The sequence below is a fragment of the Pipistrellus kuhlii genome, unplaced genomic scaffold (genome assembly GCF_014108245.1).
Source record: "Pipistrellus kuhlii isolate mPipKuh1 unplaced genomic scaffold, mPipKuh1.p scaffold_m20_p_13, whole genome shotgun sequence".
Taxonomy (NCBI): Eukaryota; Metazoa; Chordata; class Mammalia; order Chiroptera; family Vespertilionidae; genus Pipistrellus; species Pipistrellus kuhlii.
Genome location: NW_023425438.1, coordinates 19,708,954 through 19,727,412, shown reverse-complemented (window position 1 = coordinate 19,727,412; position 18,459 = coordinate 19,708,954). Strand labels below are relative to the sequence as shown.

General features: G+C 43.3%; 1 protein-coding gene across 4 annotated transcripts in view; it reads right to left on the bottom strand.

The window, feature by feature from the left end:
• PRKCE (protein kinase C epsilon) overlaps positions 1-18,459 on the bottom strand; it is a 436,609-nt gene that overhangs the window by 248,358 nt on the left and 169,792 nt on the right. For all 4 annotated transcript variants that reach the window (XM_036435210.2, XM_036435208.2, XM_045580706.1 and 1 more), the window contains one exon: positions 17,441-17,504. In XM_036435210.2, the coding sequence (XP_036291103.1) occupies positions 17,441-17,504 (64 nt within the window). The remainder of the gene's footprint in view (positions 1-17,440; positions 17,505-18,459) is intronic.

Sequence of the window (18,459 nt, the reverse complement as noted above, 5' to 3'; positions counted from 1 at the left end):
GTTCCATACTTACTTTCCTTATTAAACCAGTTATTTTAAACATCTTTCCCCATTAATACACAAAAATAAGCCCAAAAACATGTAATGCTTGCTTATTATTCCATTTAGGGAGGGACAAAATGTCCCTTGGTTACAGGCACTTTGCTTGCTCCCAGTATTTTGCTGTTTCACATCTGCCTATTTGTGTTTGCTTTACCTGTGCAGGTTTGCCAGTGAATAAACCTGCAGCAACATTTCTAGTCAAGGGAAATTCCAGTTATTTTCCTACCAACGGTTCAATTGGCACTTACAAAGTACCTACAATGCGCAGGAAAGTAGTAAGAAACGGGTTTCATTTTAAGACAGTAACACTGATTTTGAGAACCTGACCCTAAGTAGGAATGAATGGGTTAAGGAAACTTCTATCTTTCTATATTTTTTCTATAGTATGTACTATATTTTTATGATAAGTATTAAACGTGGAATCTAACACACAGGTTATAAAACATTACTGCAGAGTGGGTAATTATATGGCATATTTACCCCAATCTATTTTACATCATACATCTTTTCACTGTCTTCAGCCCATGATAATTTATGTGGGGGGGGAAAAATCCCCTTGTGCTTTTTCAAAATTATCTGCCAGGGGTTGCAAAGCTTGCCTGTGGGGGTCAGAACCAAATTGGTCCCTAGCCTCAAGCCCACACCTAACCTGAGCCCCCGTATGAAGGAGCATTAACACGGGGGCAATAGCTCAGCTTGCTGTTTCCCCAGCCAAAGAGCCAGTGAGTGGGAGGCAGGGCTCCCCACTTGGGCTCTGAGTTCCTGAAAAGTCAACTTCTCATTGCTCTCCCTCCCCAGCCCCTTCCTCTGCCCCCATCCTTTTCGCAAAAGTGAAAGTCTTAACTGCAACAGCACATGAGCCTTGGCATCAAAGGCCTGCGCTCCTCACTGGTTCCCAGAAAAACACTTGTCTGGGACACGGGTTAAGGAGCAGCCAAGAAGAGGTCATTGATCTCTGTCTCCAGGGCTCAGAGGCTTCGCCACGAGGAGGGGCCAAGGCTTCCCAGATGTTCCGCTGAAGGGCTGGACGGACGCCAGGGAAGCCCTGCAGATCTACAAAGGGATGCCTGTTCCCCGAGTGTGCACCCTGGCAATCGAAAGCTCTCTGAAGAGCATGCCCCGCAAAGTGGGCAGGGTCTTCACAGAGACTTCTGTGGTGACCGACCATCCTCCTGCTGCCCTCACTCACTCAAAACCCACGGCCAAAACCCAGTTCTGATTCTCCACCACTTCCCCAGCACCCCTCCTTCAGCACTCACAGGCACACACATTCCCCCAAAACTGCCAGCTCTGGCGTCTTTAGCAACAGAGCAAAAGCCAGCAGGGTTTGAAAAGGCAGCAAAGTTGACAGCAACCATCCAGAAGGGCAAAGAAAATAGCCTGGGAAATTCTGGCCTCACCCTAGACATCAGCCTTCAAAGGAGTGCCAGCCCACCAGATCTAAAAGCTAAAATCTAAGCTCTTTGCTCCCCAGGGCACAATTCCCTCCCTCTGGCTCCACCCACTCTTTCTGGAAAGGAAAAGGCCAAAGAGACACTGAACAATATACTACATAAGTTTGAAAGTTTTCTGAACAGGAAGCAAATCCCAAATACAGTATTTGGATGCTTACATAGCCATGATATCATGACTACTACTAGCATTGGTTCAGTTGTTCATTGAACAAATATTTATTGACATCTGCTATGTACCAGGAGCCATTCCAAGATGCCAGGCATGTAATGATAAAATGATATTTCCAATACAACGATTCTTACTCGCTTCAGCTTACATTCTAGAGGGACATACTAGGTAATAAGTGAACAAATAAATAATCTCTAAAGGTACTAAGCACAATAAAAATAGCAGCTAAAGAGCATGTTATGGTATAAAAATGGAGGCAGTAGGAAGGAATGTACATGTGTATGGTGCTTTACTTTCAAACTGTGCCTTCATGCTGTATCTACCCACTGTGCCGTCTCTCACTGTTGAGTTTGCAGGGGAGAATGCACCAGGATGCTCACTTAGTTGAGCAGAAACAGAAGCCCAAACATGTGAAATGATTTGTTCCAAGATCCACAAAATTTATTCCTTGAACATCTATTTATCAGACCTCAGAGAAAATGGAAATACGAGCCACAAATTAGGGGAAAGCTATTTGCAACAAATATAACTGCCTCTACAGCAATAAGAAATAGAAAAAAAAGCATAATAGAAACAATGCATAAAGGCAATGAAGAGATATCTTTCAGGAACGATTCAACACTGTGGATACATGAAAAGATTCTCAGTATCATCTATAACCACAGAAATACAAATTGAAGCTACACGAACATATCACACACAAGACTGGTTGAAATTTGAAAGCCTGACAATACCAAGCATTCATGAAGCTATAAAGCAATTGGAAGCTGCAAGAATGTCAGTGGTTGCATCAGTTGGTACAATCACTTGGAAAACAATTTATTCTTGCCCCCAGTAAAGTTGAGCATACACATACATACTGAACCACTAGTTCCAAAGCTAAGTCAATAACCTGAAGAAACTATGGGTACAAGTGTGCCCCAGTGTATAGTATCGTCTGTAATAGCAAAAAACCTGAAAACAACCCATATGTCTATGAACAGAAGAAGAGGTAAATGCATTTTGATATATTGATATACAGGAACAATATAAAGCAATAAAAATAATAAACAGCCATACACATCAATATGGCTGAAACTCAAAAGTATAATGGTGCATGAATTGACAATACTATTCAAATAAAGCTAAAAAGTAGATGAAAGTAAAATGACGTATATTTTAAAAACATACATATAGATGGTAAGATCACAAAGAAATGCAAGAAAATAACATAAAATTCAGGACAGTGGTTAGCTTTTGGGGGAAAGAGGAGTAAGACAAGATCAGTAAAGGGGCTCAGGGGCGGTAAAGGCACCATAAATGTGGGTCCCCCCCCCCCCTTTATCTGGATCATGCATGATAAACAATGATATAATTTCACAATAAACATAGTGAAAGGGAGGGAGAGTAAGTAAGGCCAGCTTAAATGAATCCCAAAGAACAGACTGATTCAAGGGAAACAAATCACAGAGGGTACTTTTCCCCGAGGTCAAAGAAATTATCGTTTGTTTGTTTTCTGAGGCAAGGAAACCTAGCGAGGGCTTCGTGCCACATAGAAAGTGAATGTTAACTCGAAAGGCCCTGGTTTGATTTATGTTTTAAAAAATTAAAAATAAAGAGCAAAACAGGTCCCTATGCAGACAGAGCTAGGTGTTTCTAGTTGGCCTGTCAGCATAGTGGACACAAGGGCTGTAATTACACTGAGGGAGAGGTCCAGTGGCCAGTGGCCATCTGTAATTAAGCAGGTGAAGTCTGCCTTCCAGCCTCCGGCCGCTCTGCTGACAACCCTGGTGACCTCATACCCGCCTCTTCCAGGCAGCTCTTGACTTTCATATGTTTAGCCTTCAAACAGCACACACAGACACACAGCCATGAGCTGGCCATAGCATTCCACAGTGGTGTTCTCTCTGCTTGCCCAGCCAACCGAGCCACCTCCACACCTTCGCCATACTTACCTGGACAGCGGTCACTCGTTAACTTATGGGACAATCATGTCCTGATCACGGTGCATCCTGGCATTTGTCTTAGACCATGAAGATACAGCAGAGATCAACACAGATGCAGCCCTTGCCTACATAGTGTTTAGAGTCTCAAGGAAGTGTTTGTGCAAGTGCTTTAATAGTTTATTGCCTCCAGACCTTTTTTACTAAATAAAAATGATGCCTAAGGGGGGAAAAATGAAAACACTAGCCTTTAAGATAAGATGCATCTTTTCTATTTCAGAGAATAGAATCCAATATAGCAAATCAGTGAGGGGCCCTTAGGGGGGCTTCAAAGGCCCCTGCCCACCCTCAGCTCAACCCTCCCAGCACTGAAGCAGGTGGACAGGCTGCCCAGATGATAAAGTGGGGGGAAAGGTGTTGAAATATCACCAAAGACAGTGTCTAAACAACAAAACATAATGAGGAAAGTGTATAATGTTGTAGTTCTCTGGGAACCAAATCTCCCATGATAGCATTTAACTCAGTCATTCAAACCTCCATGTTTTTTACCTCCAGGCACCTTAGAAAGCACCATGTGCAAAATTAAGGAACTGCCTACAAACCCAGCTGTTGGTCCTTTATGCACAAGAAGAATCAAGAAAGGCTTAGGTTTTCATCTTTTTAAAAGGGTTGGTCCCTTTTTGTTTTTGTTTTTTTGAGGGAAGTAGTAACTGTTCAATAAGCATTAAGAGCTTAAACCATCCACCAAATGTGAAAACCCTGAAGATAAAATGTCAAACATTGGACAAAAGGTAGGTCAATATCAAGGGGAAGAGCCAACCACCTTCCTGGTGCCCTACCTCATTCGGAACATCTGTTACTTCCTACCCCTCTAGCTCCGATGCAATGCCTCCCTACATTTGAGGGGAAAATTCTTCCCTCGCAGTGGGCATGGACAGCATGACAAAAGGATGTTTCCCCTGAAATTGGGATCCTTCTTTGCCATTCTTCCTCCCTAGATGGACCTCTTCACAGACACATACCAATGGACCACTCTAAGTAAACTCCACATGCATATCCATGTGAGAGAGAATTAAAGGCTGAATGCTGATATTTCAGAAGATTTTAGCACTTAGAATCTTCACAAGAGTGGTTCACATTTAGGGCCCATTCAAATAGAGACCTTTCCTAGCTCTTTGGACACAATATTCCAGTTATAACATTTCAATTTTTACCTAAATTTCAAAAAATATAACTATTCTGTTCCTAGATGCTAAGATACAACATACTTATTTTCCCCATTTTTTTCACATACACCCTTTTCTGCCTTTTTTACAATGTGGGCCTTGGATTTTTTTTTTAATAAAACATTTTAAATATAGTAAACATTTGCCTTATTATCCTCTATTTGTACACTTGGGGACATTGACTGTTACAAATATTTAGATCCTACAAAAGCCCATTAGAAGAATCTTTTCTATAATAATTGAAAACTGTCTCTATGTGAATATCTCCAGAGATGAAGACCTACACCTCCCTACTTACTGTTCAAATGTATTAAACGGCTAGCGACCTCTGTCTACCAGACGCCTTTTCCATATACTAAACCAAGCTTAAAGCTGCCTGCCTCCCTGTAAATTCTACCTATGTGGTTCTAAAACTGCCCTATAAAGCCACTGGATAAGTCCTCTCCCTCTTCTACTTGGTCATACTTTAAGTTCTTTAGATACCTCCCCACTTCTAAGGATCCTGTGTGTTGGCCAGGAATACCTGGTGATAAATATAAAGGAAGCCTTCTTATTGATTTACATCTGCATTCAGAACATCTTCAATCTAAGAATCTGAAATCCTAGGCATTCAATGAATCAAAGCATCTTAACATGTGGTCAATATAACCCAGTTGAGGGCTAGAAGCACCCAGTGATTTATTCACCTTCACTTAGGTGGTTAGTAGCAGGACTAGGAACAGAATACAAGCTTCAGACTTAAAAAAAAAAAAAAAAAAAAAAAAAAAAAAAGTGTGTGTGGGGGGGTGGTGGCGGGGAGGGGTAATTGCCTGGCTGGTATCACTCAGCGGTTGAATATCAACCCATGAACTAGGAGGTCACTGGTTCGATCTGGTCAGGGCACAGCCCCCAGTTTGCAGATTCCATCCCTACCAGAAGGTATGATATCTCTCTTTCATTGATGTTTCTATCTCTCTATCCATCTCCCTTCCTCTCTCACTAAAAATCAATAAAGAAAAAAGAATTAAAAAAACAACAGAGAGTTACTCCCATTACACCTCACCATAAAGCTGCTTAATGCTGAATTCAGTGTAACTAACAGGGGCCTTCTGCTCAGCACTAGTGAGGCCCCGCAATAATCAAGGCTCCCAGAGACTTCGTCCAAGTTCAGAGATGGCCTTTGTTCCTAGTGCAGCTTTGTGTAATTCAATCAGTGAGACAGTGCTCCAGCTCAGCACCCCCATGCCTCTGCCCTTGAATGGCTTGTGGTTTAGTGAATGGGCAGGGCACAACCAGGCTCTAGTTATAGGTACAATATAAATATGCGAGTACACGATTGTTCAAAAAGTCACAGAAGAGTGTGGGAGCAAATACAGTCTCACAGCCAGCAGGTGGGGGTTTGGGGGGGTGTGGGCTAATGTGGGAAGGCCCTCAGGAGGAGGCAAACTTGAAATCAAAATTTGAAAGAGTAAAGAATTGGTTGAATAAATAGGGAGGGGACAGGGTGTCATAACTGGAGACTCGGTGTGACAAGGCTCTGAGTACCAGCTTGGAAAGCTTAAACGTACAGGCTCACGCACACTGGAATATGAAACAATTGATTATCAGAAGCAAAATCAGGCCAAACACCTTGTTTATCTCCATCATTTCCTTTCAACGTGACACTTTTTTCCTGTTAGTTCATTTAGTCATGCATTTATTCATCCAACAAGTAAACGGATGCCCCTCCTGTGTACATAGCATCTAATCTCAAACCTCTTCTACATTTCCATTCATGAAAGGCAGGTTCAACTTGCCTACTCAGAGGAGAACCACATAACGGTAAGTTCTGGCAAGGTCCCTGGGTAAGTTATTTTAATTAAAGCCCTAGGAACCAGGAGAAAATTAGCACAGTGGGATCAAATTCAAGCACCACTCAATACTAGAGGGTATTTATAGAAAAATAAACACACACACACAAAAAATCCAATATCTTGACTGCTTGCTTTTTTGTCTTCCTGGTATAAATTGGTTCTTGTTCTCCTAGCTGAAGAACACTAAATGCTATCCATTTTGACTTTCTGCAGACGATTAAAGTCAGGACTGGAAAACCGAGACTGCCATTGCCCAGCCTCCCAAAGAATACTGAATGCCTTCTCAACCCCTGCCACAGAGGAAAGAAGAATGGGAAGGGAAAGATACTGAACAGAAAAGGATTCAAAGGTATTACCTTTGGGGTGGACTAAATAGTGGGTGTCTGGGAAAGGTAGAAATCACTGGATTTTCCTCTTAATTTTCAACCAAGCAGAAACTGGTGCCTGCTCAGCATGGTTCAGAGGGAAAGCTGGGGTCTCCTGCTACCCAAGTATTGGCGAGGAACCAGCGGCATGGACATCTCCTGGGAGCATCTCAGGCCCCACCCAGGCCCTGAATCAGAATCTGCATTTTCAAAGGATTCCACGTGGTTCAGAATCTTAAACTCTTTAAGCCTCATTCCCCCCATGTGAGAAATAGGGTTGGTAAAGCCTACCTGGCAGATCTATGTACGCTTAAACAAAATAATCTCGGTAGAGATTTGGTTTTAAAAATGTTGTTCTCTCTCACTTCCCCCTTCCAGGTGTCTGCCTGTGTGCAAACCCCTCTTGCCTGTGATTGAGAACTAGAAAGTGAAAAGGGGTGCTGAGTCCCACACCTGCTCCAAGCGCAGAGGAAGCCACCAAGGCCCAAAGGGAATAGATGACTTGCTGCTGACATGTCCTAGCTTGGGTCTTTTTCCTCTTTGTCTCTCTAGCTCTTAGCATGGTGCCTGGCACACAACAGATCCTTAGTATATGTTTGCTCCATTAATCAGAAAAACAAGTAATTAGCTAATTGGGGAGCAGGAACGACAATGCGGATTCCTACAGAATCCTAGTCCCAATAGCACTGAAAGTGAACTTAATTTCCCCTTCATTCACGCTCCCTGACAATTCCAAAAGAACGCACACCTGGCTAATAGCAGAGACCAGGAAACTAAACATCGCTATTATTTTCAATGTCAGGAAACAGGCACTGAACACCTGGAGAGTAGGAATAACCCACAGGCAGCTGGGCAGAAGGTACCCCAGCTGTGAAGCAACTCGGTCTGTGGAGATGACCAAGCTTGGGACAAGTAGCAGCTGACCATCAGAGTGCTCTCTGGTGCCGGTAAAGAACCCCACCGTGGACTGTCCATCCCAATGCTGTGAGCCTCTCTAGGCGCTCAGAGGCAAGTGCTCCTGGGAGGAAATACTTCTCAAGCATCATTCACTCATCACCCACTCTGTGGGAGTCCAGCTGCCTGGCTTACCTGCCTCTCTACATGGGAGCAGGCAATCCTCAGTGGCAGGCACAAACCCCAATTTCTGCATGTCCCGTTACAAAAGAGAGGTGTCTGTGGAGCAATATAGAGCATGATTCTTAGAGCTCTATGTCATTAGCTGTGTTAGTCTTCTCAACCCTGTCAAAGCCTCTGGCCACGGGCAAGTCACTGTCACTGTGTGTATGGGAATGGTCACATTTCCGCCTAATTAAATTTTGTTCAACATTTCTAAGTAATTGTTTTAATAGCACATACTCATATTTGAAGAAAAACACACACGAGATTACAGGCATTGACAAGAAAGGTTTCCTCCTTTCTAAATTCACCTTTTCCCTTCCCCAGAGACAACTCCTATCCCCTGTGTATTATGCCTGCCAAGATACCCACACACACAAGCATGTCCACTAGAATGGATGGCCCATAATGGCAGAGGTTTTTGTTGATATTGTTTCCTTCTGTGCCTAGAGCATGGAAAAGAGTAGCTGGCATAGGTGTCCAATAACTATATGTTGAATAAATGAATATAAAAATCAGAGGTATTTCTAAAAAGTTCAAATTTGGGTAGATTAAGTTCTAGTCTGCCTTTATTTTATCTTCTGATTGGATATATCTTCAATGGACAATGGTTCTATTTCCTCACCTGTTATTGGCTGCCTTCCAAGGTTGCCATGGGGAGCTGATGAGGACAAGCGGTAGATGTCCTTTATGAACAGCCTACTCCAGGAAAGCCCTCCAGTGAAAAGGAGTCTTTTTTTTATTTTATTGATTTTTCACAGAGAGGAAGAGAGAGGGATAGAGAGTCAGAAACATTGATGAGAGAGAATCATCAATCAGCTGCCTCTTGCACACCCCCTATTGGGGATGTGCCCACAACCAAGGAACATGCCCTTGACCAGAATCGAACCTGGGACCTTTCAGTCCACAGGCAGAAGCTCTATCCACTGAGCCAAACCGGTTTTGGTGAAAAGGAGTCTTTTTGATGGTACCATTATACCCTGTCCTACCACATTTCTGTATTGTGTTTTCTGGCCTACTGCTCACCTCCTTCTGTAAGAGCACAGGTACCTGATAGCAGGGACCATTCTCATTAATGCTATACATCCAGGGCTTAGGCTATCTTAGATAAGCAAATAAGTAATGTTTCCAATGAAGGAAACTGAGGCTGAAAGAGAGACAGAACAGGTGATTCAGAGACATCCATGCTCGTCTGTGTATACATAGGCAAATGCACACACTTCCCACAAGCTCACACAAAAGCTTTACCATCAAGAAGGAAGATAAAAGCCTCAATGTTAGCAGCTCAAATAAGATGGTGAATGCACTTGATTGTGAAAATTGAATGTTTCAACAAAGCTAGGTAATAAGGAAAATCAATCAGACTGTCAACACAGGCCAATTTGAACTGGATAAAAGAATAAAGTAATTGGTCCTAAAAGACAACTCTCTAAATTAGGTTGGATGAATGTAAATGCCCTATTGTTTTAAGCCAAATCACGAGGATATCAACAACAGTAAATGATTAAATTACAGGCCACTATGACCCAGTATGATCTGAGCTGCAAGCATGAATTTCCCCAAACAATCTTCTTTATAAGACACTGAAATGGTACACTGCAAGGCAACAAGAGATGGAATTGGAGGCCATGCCAAGAAACACAGGGCTCACTTCTTGACTAAGGATTTATTATAAACCCACCCTTTCTATACATTTATTTATTTCTGCAACATGATTATTCCTTCTGCAATTACTTCATTAGTAAAACAGGCACACAAGACAATAGCAAATACACATGTATGCTTCCCTGATGGCACAGGAAGGGGGCTTTTTAAGAGTGATCCTAAAGCGCTCTGCTCTCCAAACATCCAGGATTCAATTGTTTTTCATCTGCTAATGGTTGCCATTTGGTGTTGTTAACCGAGAATGAGTCATTTCAGAGGAACTGCTGTGCATCTAGAGCCTATTTGGAAGGAAATGAGGGTTTCTTGGCTTATTTCTCATCAAGTATTTTAGCGTTGTCTCTTTGTGACATTATAAACCCCTGATGGGGGTTTGGTGCTTGCTACTTTCAAGCTGACTCCCCTGGTCGCATCTGGTATATATGGTCACTGCTAGGAGTAAGCACTTATTTCATTAGGACAAAAGATGGAGCCAAAAATCTGGAGATTAAGGGACCCGCTCCCTGAGTCTGAGTATCGGTAGCAAGCAATTATGCTGGGGAGGGGAGGAGTATATTTTTACAAGATCGATATTTTTGAACATCTGGATTTTGTTATTTCCACTCTTATCAAGCACTGAGGCTGTCTCCCTCCATATGCTCCTGGGGAACCCCACATGTCCATTCATGTCTGGGGAGCCAGACTGGGATATCATTGCCTGCAGCACCGCACAGGAGGGAGACCTATCAGCATCTTGGAGCTGAATTCTGACTTTGATGTCTGCTGTTTGGGAAGGTGAAGACTCTCTTTGACCTCTCAAGCAATGTTTCTCATTAGAGAATGAACAGAACTTGAAAAGAGAAAGAGTGGGAGTATCCGGGCTTGATGCCAGGGCACTAGCTAGATAGGCTGGAGAGGAGGAGAATGTGGAAAGTGGTAGAGTGCATACCATGGGATTTCTACAGATTGCTAAGGAGAAAAGAGAGAGTGTGCAGAAAAGACGACAAAAGGATGTCTGTACCTGAACTTGACCTTCTAATCACCTAAGTCCCATGCTTATACAATAAAATGAACTCTATTCAATATCCAAGACTTGACCAAACTTGACCTAGAACATTCCTCCTTCTTTGGGGTCAAGGTGGGTGGTAGGCCTTGACCATGAAAACACATCCAGAAAGCACTGCCTTCCTGTCAAACACAACTTAATCATTTAAAACATTTCATTTTCTTGTTGGCATAGCCTGAAAATTTCTGTCTGCAACATGGATGATTGTCTTTGTTTGAAAGCTCCTAGAGAATATAAACTGCATCTCCCTAATTTATCATGTCTGTCCAGCCTTATCTAAAAATAAGAGCATCAACTCTTTGACAGTGATGATATGATCCACTCAGCTCTGAATGGACTCTCTAAGTCTTCCCTGTCAACCTAGTCTACCTACCTTTTCCTTTTTCAGCCCCAGCCCTGCCTCTTCCTTAAAGTTTTCCTGAATTATTCCAGCTCCAATTTATTCCATTTAAGGGACTTTTAGTAACACCCAGTTGAGTACTCAATATGATATTGCCTTGCATTGTTCTCTAATGCTTTTGTCCTGCATGTCCTGGATTCCTAATTCCATTTCAAGCTTCTTGAAGACAAGGCCATGTGTTCTTATGAATGCCATCTCTCATTTGCCACTTCCTTCCCCACTTCCCAGTCCCCAAACCTAGGACAGGCACCAAGCTGGGCACATTTATTAAAGTGCATTGGTGACTATTGTTCATTTTAACAAATGGTTTTTTTTAACTACCTGATAACCAAAAGGCATTGCATTAAACAATGTAGAATTTTGAAGAAAAAAGGTAATATTATCAACTAAAGCTTCAGTGGAACTCTGGGATCTGAGAGATGTTATTTAGATAGAAACTGCCACCCTGCCCTACATGCTCAGTGGTTGGAGAGTCAGCCCATGCACCAAAGGGTCTCTAGTTTGATTCCCGGTCAAGGGCCCATACCCAGTTTGCAGGTTCAATTTCCAGCCCCGGTCATAGCCAGTGTGGGAAGCAAGCAATCAATATGTCTCTCTCACATTAATGTTTCTCTCTTTCTCTCCCCTAACCCCTCCTTTCCACTCTCTCTAAAAATCAATGGAAAAAATATCTGCAGGTGAGGATTTAAGAAAAAAGAAACTGCTCACTAGCTGAGGTCAAGTTTCAAGACGTCCTCCCCCTCTACTTTAATCCTGAAGGTAGCAGTCTAATGTTTGCCATAGACACATGTAAGAAAGATGACTAACCTGCAGGGAGTAGAGGCAGGGCTAATTGCAGACCAATACTTAGTATGGACCCACCTTACAGAGAGCCTCAGGAGCTGACCATTTTTGTTTCTAAGAGAGTAGAAAAAAAGATCTGCTTATTTGTGAATGAGACTCTCTGAGTCACCTTTGAGTTCAATGCTAATAACTTTAGCTTTATAGTTCTGTAAAAAGCTTGCTGGAGGGACGTCAAGAGCAGTAGGGACGTCAAGAGCAGTAAGGACATCTTTGCCATGTTAGCAAACTCACTATTGGGCCACGATTTAGAGCAGGATAATAGATTGTGGCCTGGGGTCTGGACCCAATAGGGCCATATTACCAACCTTGTGACCTTGGGCACATCACTTGACCTCTCAATGTCACCATCTCCCACATGGAGGTCATACTGTCAGGCACTCGATCTATACACATTATCACTTCAGAATGGAGCAAAGCTGGTTTGTCACATCTCTCTGTCTGTGCAACTTGAAAAAGTTCAAGAGAGTCGCCAAGATGAGTTAAGATTTCTAAACTACCTCTTCAGAAAGGTTCAGGGATGTGATTGATTCAGCCCGAAGAAGAGAGATTTAATAAGAGCCTTCAAATAGATGAAGGGTTTTTACCAGGGCCAGTGAGAATATGGGGACCACATGTTCTCAGTCTGCTCTGAGCAAAGAAGCCTAAACCCAGGCTCTGACAGGGAGAAGTTTCTGACATTAAGGGCCAAACGACACAAATAAACTAGAAAATATACTTCTGGGAAATTCTTCATTGGGGGAAGGATGGGAAAGAAAGAGAGGATAGGAAAGAGAGAGAGAAAGTGAGAGGGAGAGAAAGAGAATGCAGCAATATTATAGCAAGTTCTGAACACTAAAGAAAGCAACGTCATAGCTCTTGCCAGATGTACTAGTATTAGTCTATAAATTACTTCGTTGGCCTTATCTTGTTTGCCTCAGTGGATGGAGCATCGGCCCTCAGACTGAGGGGTCCCACGTTCCAATCCGGTCAAGGCCATGTACCTGGGCTGCAGGCTCAATCCTGGCTATGGTTGCGATTTATGTGGGAGGCAACAACTGATATGTCTCTTTCACATCAATGTTTCTCTCTCTGTCTCACTCCCTCCCACTCTCTCTAAAAATCAATGGAAAAATATCCTCAGGTGAGGATTAACAACAACAACAAAATTTACCTTGCTCTGTTCTTGGACCTTTTGGACATGCATGCCTCAGAGTTAGAAACCTACCCTCAAATGATTTCTCTGAACTGTTTCTTTTTTCTCTGGAGCTGCCTGCTGCTCCTATGGGCATCGGGTTATCGCTATTGCTTCCTCCCTGCCCCCAGGTCTCCAGGGCCTTCAGGCATTTACCGAGCATCTCCTGTATGTGAGGGCACTGTACCCAGACCCTGTTCTCATAGCAATCCTATCACACATAGTACCTATCGTAGGTATTATTACACACATTTATGGGTGAGAAATCTGAAGCTCTGAACTGGTAAGCACGAGAGCCAGGATGTAAATCCAGGACTGGTGGACTCTGATGCTTTTCCACTCTATCTGCTACCAATTCCAGGGAGGGTACTGTGTGCTTCCTGTTGCACGTGGCTGCAGAAAGAAGGGGAGAGGGGTGGATCCTGCCCCCCACTCCCATCTTCTGCTTCCGCAATATACAATCGCTCCAGACTGGACTGAGCAGCATTATTTGTGATGGATGTGTTGCAAAAATCATTCAAATTATTTTGTATCTCCTTCATTTTATTGGTGAAGAAGTTTAGTGATCCAAACATACCAGTAAGGCCTATTTCTTATTCTTTCTATTGTTGGCTCAGACTCTGAAGAACTCTCCTAGGTGACCATTACACCTGGGTGGAAGGTAGGCCAAGAAGAGCCTAGAAAGCCCTGAGTCACACTGATTGCCCCTCCTCTGGGAGCCTGCAAATCAGGGTGCATTGTCCCATTATTATAAAGAATGGAAATAGTGTACAAATTATGTCACAACAAAGGGAGAAATTCTAACTCTAGCACACAGCAGGAAGCAATAGTTTGCTCATTTGAGAATTACATGGCTGTTTATGCTTCTGGCACCTGGGCTCATTATACTCTGATTTAAGCCTCTGGTGAGCCTGCAGTGTCATGTTTACCAAGAAGCCACATGGTTATTACTGGTGATAAAAGCAAAATACTAAAAGGCACCTGAGACTGGAGGATCACACACAAGCATTCCAAGAAAGTCTGCTCATTGGGATGGTGTGGAGAAAGTGCCTCACACAGCACGTGGCACCAGACTCCCTTTCTTTCAACCCCTTCTACTTGCTACAGATATTAGCCAGTCCTTAGCCCTGAGCTCGGAGAGATGTCCATTCAAATTATACCAAAAGACCAAATCACATGACTGAGGATAACGTTAACTGTCATCCAGCCTGACCCCTTACATCTGGGGTTAGATTGCCTGGTTTAGACAAAGCACACACTGGTCAAATCCCATTATGGTGAACTGCACAGGACACGCCAGCAGAGCAATTTTATTAGACAGTTAGAAATCAGATTAGTCCAACCCTAGCAGACATCAACATCCAGGCTTTCTGTAGTGTATTAGCAAAAGAAAGAGCTCTTTGGCACATCCTTAAAGAAGGAGGCATATTCACTTCCTCTCATCCCCACACCTTCCTATGAGCTCTTCAGCATTTGCACGAGTTGTAAAGGTTATTGCAAATTCTACAAATATATATATATTTTCCTTTTGATGGTACTGGAGTGTTTGAAGGGATGCTTGATGGCAGAATAATAGAGTGATGATAACATCAGCTGGGCTTCATTTCAACTCTTTTCTTTTGTGGAATTCAGAGTTATGTATTTTCACTAAAGAAAGGGACTTAGACAAGAACCTATGAATGTCCACAGACTAGCTGTGACAACTGTTTTCCCACCAGACCCTTCTCATGCAGTCTGGTTACAAATGTGTTGGCCACCACTCAGCCTTCACTCCCCTCCTGGCCCTCCCAGCCCTTCCAAAAACAGAACCACCTCTGGACCCGGGGCCCCCAAATCCCAGCAGCAGGACTGGGAAGACAGCCGGGCAGAACACAAACAGAACAGAAGATCCGCGTCCAGCAGGAGATTGCTGGAAGTCCTTCCCACCACAGAGAGAACCCCAAATCCACCAAAGCATAAAAAAGAGCAGAAACATGTCTCCTGTACTTCAGAGCAACAGGTTAGCACTTCACAGAATCTGGCATGGGGCAGCATTTCTGAACTACGTTCTTTTTTTTCTTTTTCTTTTTCTTTTTAGATAAAAGAGATTTTTTTTTCCCCCAAAAAGTAGACCAAGAATTCAACCCAATGAAAATTGCTTTATCCATTCACATACAATAAGCTATAGAAGTAAGAAGAAAAAAATTCAATTACTTCTCATTTATTGATTGCAAGTTGTTAAAAAAAATAAATAAATAAATAAAAATAAAACCCTCTATAGGTTGCCCAGTATCTTGGCACAGGAAATACATATTTAATTAATTATCTCATTGCATATTAATTATGTAAAGGAAAAAAGTGGACTGATTTTGCTCATCAAATGTTTTGCCAGTGTCTACAATTAGGAGGCCACTGGGGGATACAGACATATCTAGAAGATAGTGTGGTTTTGGTTCCAAACCACTATAAAAAAATATAAAAAAGTGAGCTGTAATTTTTGTGCTAAAGGGGATCTTTCCTTTAATTTGTTTAAAAAAAAAAAAGCAACCTTTGTGGAGCACAATAAAGCAAAGTGCAATATAACGAGGTATATCTGTATAACTGACTCTTGAGCAAAAGTGGGGGGGTGAGTTAAGGACACTGACCACTTGCATAATTTAAGTGGCCCTCAGCATATGCCAATTCCAACCACTGCTTTTGTGAAGAGCAATGCAAGGCTTCACCTTACTGGGTACTTTGTTTCCTAACCTGGGCTGTGGGTACACTGGTGCCTACTTTATCATGCTTTATGCCCCTTTGAACATCTTGAATATTTCATGTTAAATGTTACTAAACTCCCAAATCTTCACCAACAGATTCTATTCTGGGCTGTTCAGAGATGAAAGTTGAGAAGCCAAGTTGGAAACACCAAAATGTAATTGCAATGAAGAACAGAGGATGTAAGAGACTGGCTTTGGAAGATTGCTTAAAGTTCTAAACCTATGCCAAATAACTGTGATGAAAAGGGAGCCAAACTCTATTGTGAACCTCCTATACACACAACTATTGAATTATTCTGAACACCTGTGGAAATTGAGTGATAACTCAGCCAAGGGAAAGCATCAGGCACCTCTGTCAAGTGCACCATTGGCCCAGCTCCTCTGAATTTGCTCCCAGAATCTCTCCTCCCAGGTCTGAACCTTTATGAGAGCGCCCTCCCTAAAGTAGGGGAGACCGTGTGGGGTTGTGACCTTGTGCTTATAATCCCTGGTATTCAGGGGAGATGCTGTAAAAGGCCCAAGCCTACCAGCTAGGACCTAAGGGAGCTGCTTCTTTCCCTCTGGGACACAGGCCCTAAACCACATTTGGTCTCCGTGCCACAAGGAACCAGCCTTGGTCTCCGACCTTTCTGCCATGGCATTGAAACCAACTGTTCCACCCCCTCTACCCTCCCCTCACCACCCACAGGAAGAGACGAAAGATGGCCCCAATAACTAAATTTCAGTCCCAATTCCAGCCCACCTAGAACCCAAGTTTGCCACTATCTCCCCGTTCCTGAGTGGCCAAGGTTTTATTCTCTAGTCTTCCCTTTTACCCCGACTGCTCAATCCTCACCAACCTGCAAACTCTTAACTGTGGTAAGACACCATAGACAGGATGGAGAGCAGAGGGTGTAAGAAGAAGAAAAATCCAACTCCCCGTAACATCCACATCCTGTGTAATCAGCCAACAGGAGCACAAACACCCCAGTATTTCTAAGAGCAGGGCTTTCCCCCACATAAGAAACTGTTAAAAAAAAAAAAAAAAAAAAGCAACACTTCTATAAAAGCTCTACAGAAATAAGATTCTGAAATCTGACACCTAATTTCTCTTATTTCTGAATACCGTTAGACCAACTGGTTTTACTTCCTTCCCACCACACACACAAAACCCCACAGGAGACTTGGGGGAGAGGCTGGGCTCCCCAGAGTCTGGCTGGTGCACCAGTGTGACAAACGCCTGCTTTATTGGCCTCGCTTGGTAAGTCGAAAATCCTCCCTCTGTTCCACCCAAGTTAACAGATGGCTGGTCCCTTTTGGTACAGAGGCATAAGCATCTTCAAAATAACCTCTTCCTTTAACGTGTGCCAATTAATTAAATGTCACTGTAAAATGCCGCAGCCAAGGAGGGCAAGGGAGAGCCCAGGAGACGAAGGGTCAGTGGAAGAGAACAAGGCTGAGGTCACTCTCTCCTACCTTCACCCGATGACCCCGAGAGATCGATGATCACATACACTCTGCCTTCCGGCTCCAGGTCAATCTGCAATTAAGAAAATGACAGTGTCTTGGTTAGTGCATTGTGGGGACAGCCCACGAGTTCCATGACATTTCCACCCCAAGTTGCCAAAACCTAGAGTCACAGTTCCATTCAATTCCCCAACCTGTAAAGTGTCAAGTGCCAGGTGAATAAGGAACCAGGGAGAATCCCCATTTAGAGACTACCCATGATACTCTAGGTGCCATTCCTGGAGGTCTGACCCATACAGGTAGGTCATTCCAGTGGTTCTCCTCCGGAAGTGATTTTGCTGCACAACGGAAACCTGGCCCAGGGGACAGGTGACACAGGGACATCTGGGGGATATAAAAGTCAGGAGATATTTCTGACTGTGCTGCTACATCTCTGAAGTAGAGGCCAGGGATGCTACCAAACATCTAACACACAGACCAATCCCCACAACAAAGAACAATCCAGTTTAACATGCCTAGTAGTAGGGTTGAGACACTCTGTGTTACCCCATTTTACAGGTCAGAACACTGGGCTCAAAGTTCCAAAGTAAGTGGCAATGCTGTGATTGCCAAAACTATGTAAGAAACCCATGTTCCTCAGACCACACAAACTGCCCACAGGGGAACTAAGAGAAGCACAAGACACAACTCCAGCTCTCAAAGTGTTTATCATCTCATTGAGGAGTCCCAAACCAGAGAGCAATGCTGAACCCGGCTTAACGATGAGGGACAGGGAAGGACTGAGCGTCTGTGAGCCTGAAATCCATGGAGAAGAGCAGAATGGGAAGACTCTATGAAGGCAAGAAAGGGAAGGCCTTCAAGGTGGAAGTAACAGCATAAGCAAAGGCCAGGAATGCGCTCAGCGCCTCTGCCAGACCGAAGGATCCCCATGCTCAGGCTGTGTGTTGGCACCTGTGTTTTTGCAAATTCCAGATTCTACCAGGGTGGTAAAGAGAGAGGCAATATTGCTAAAGTCTTACCGTTGACCT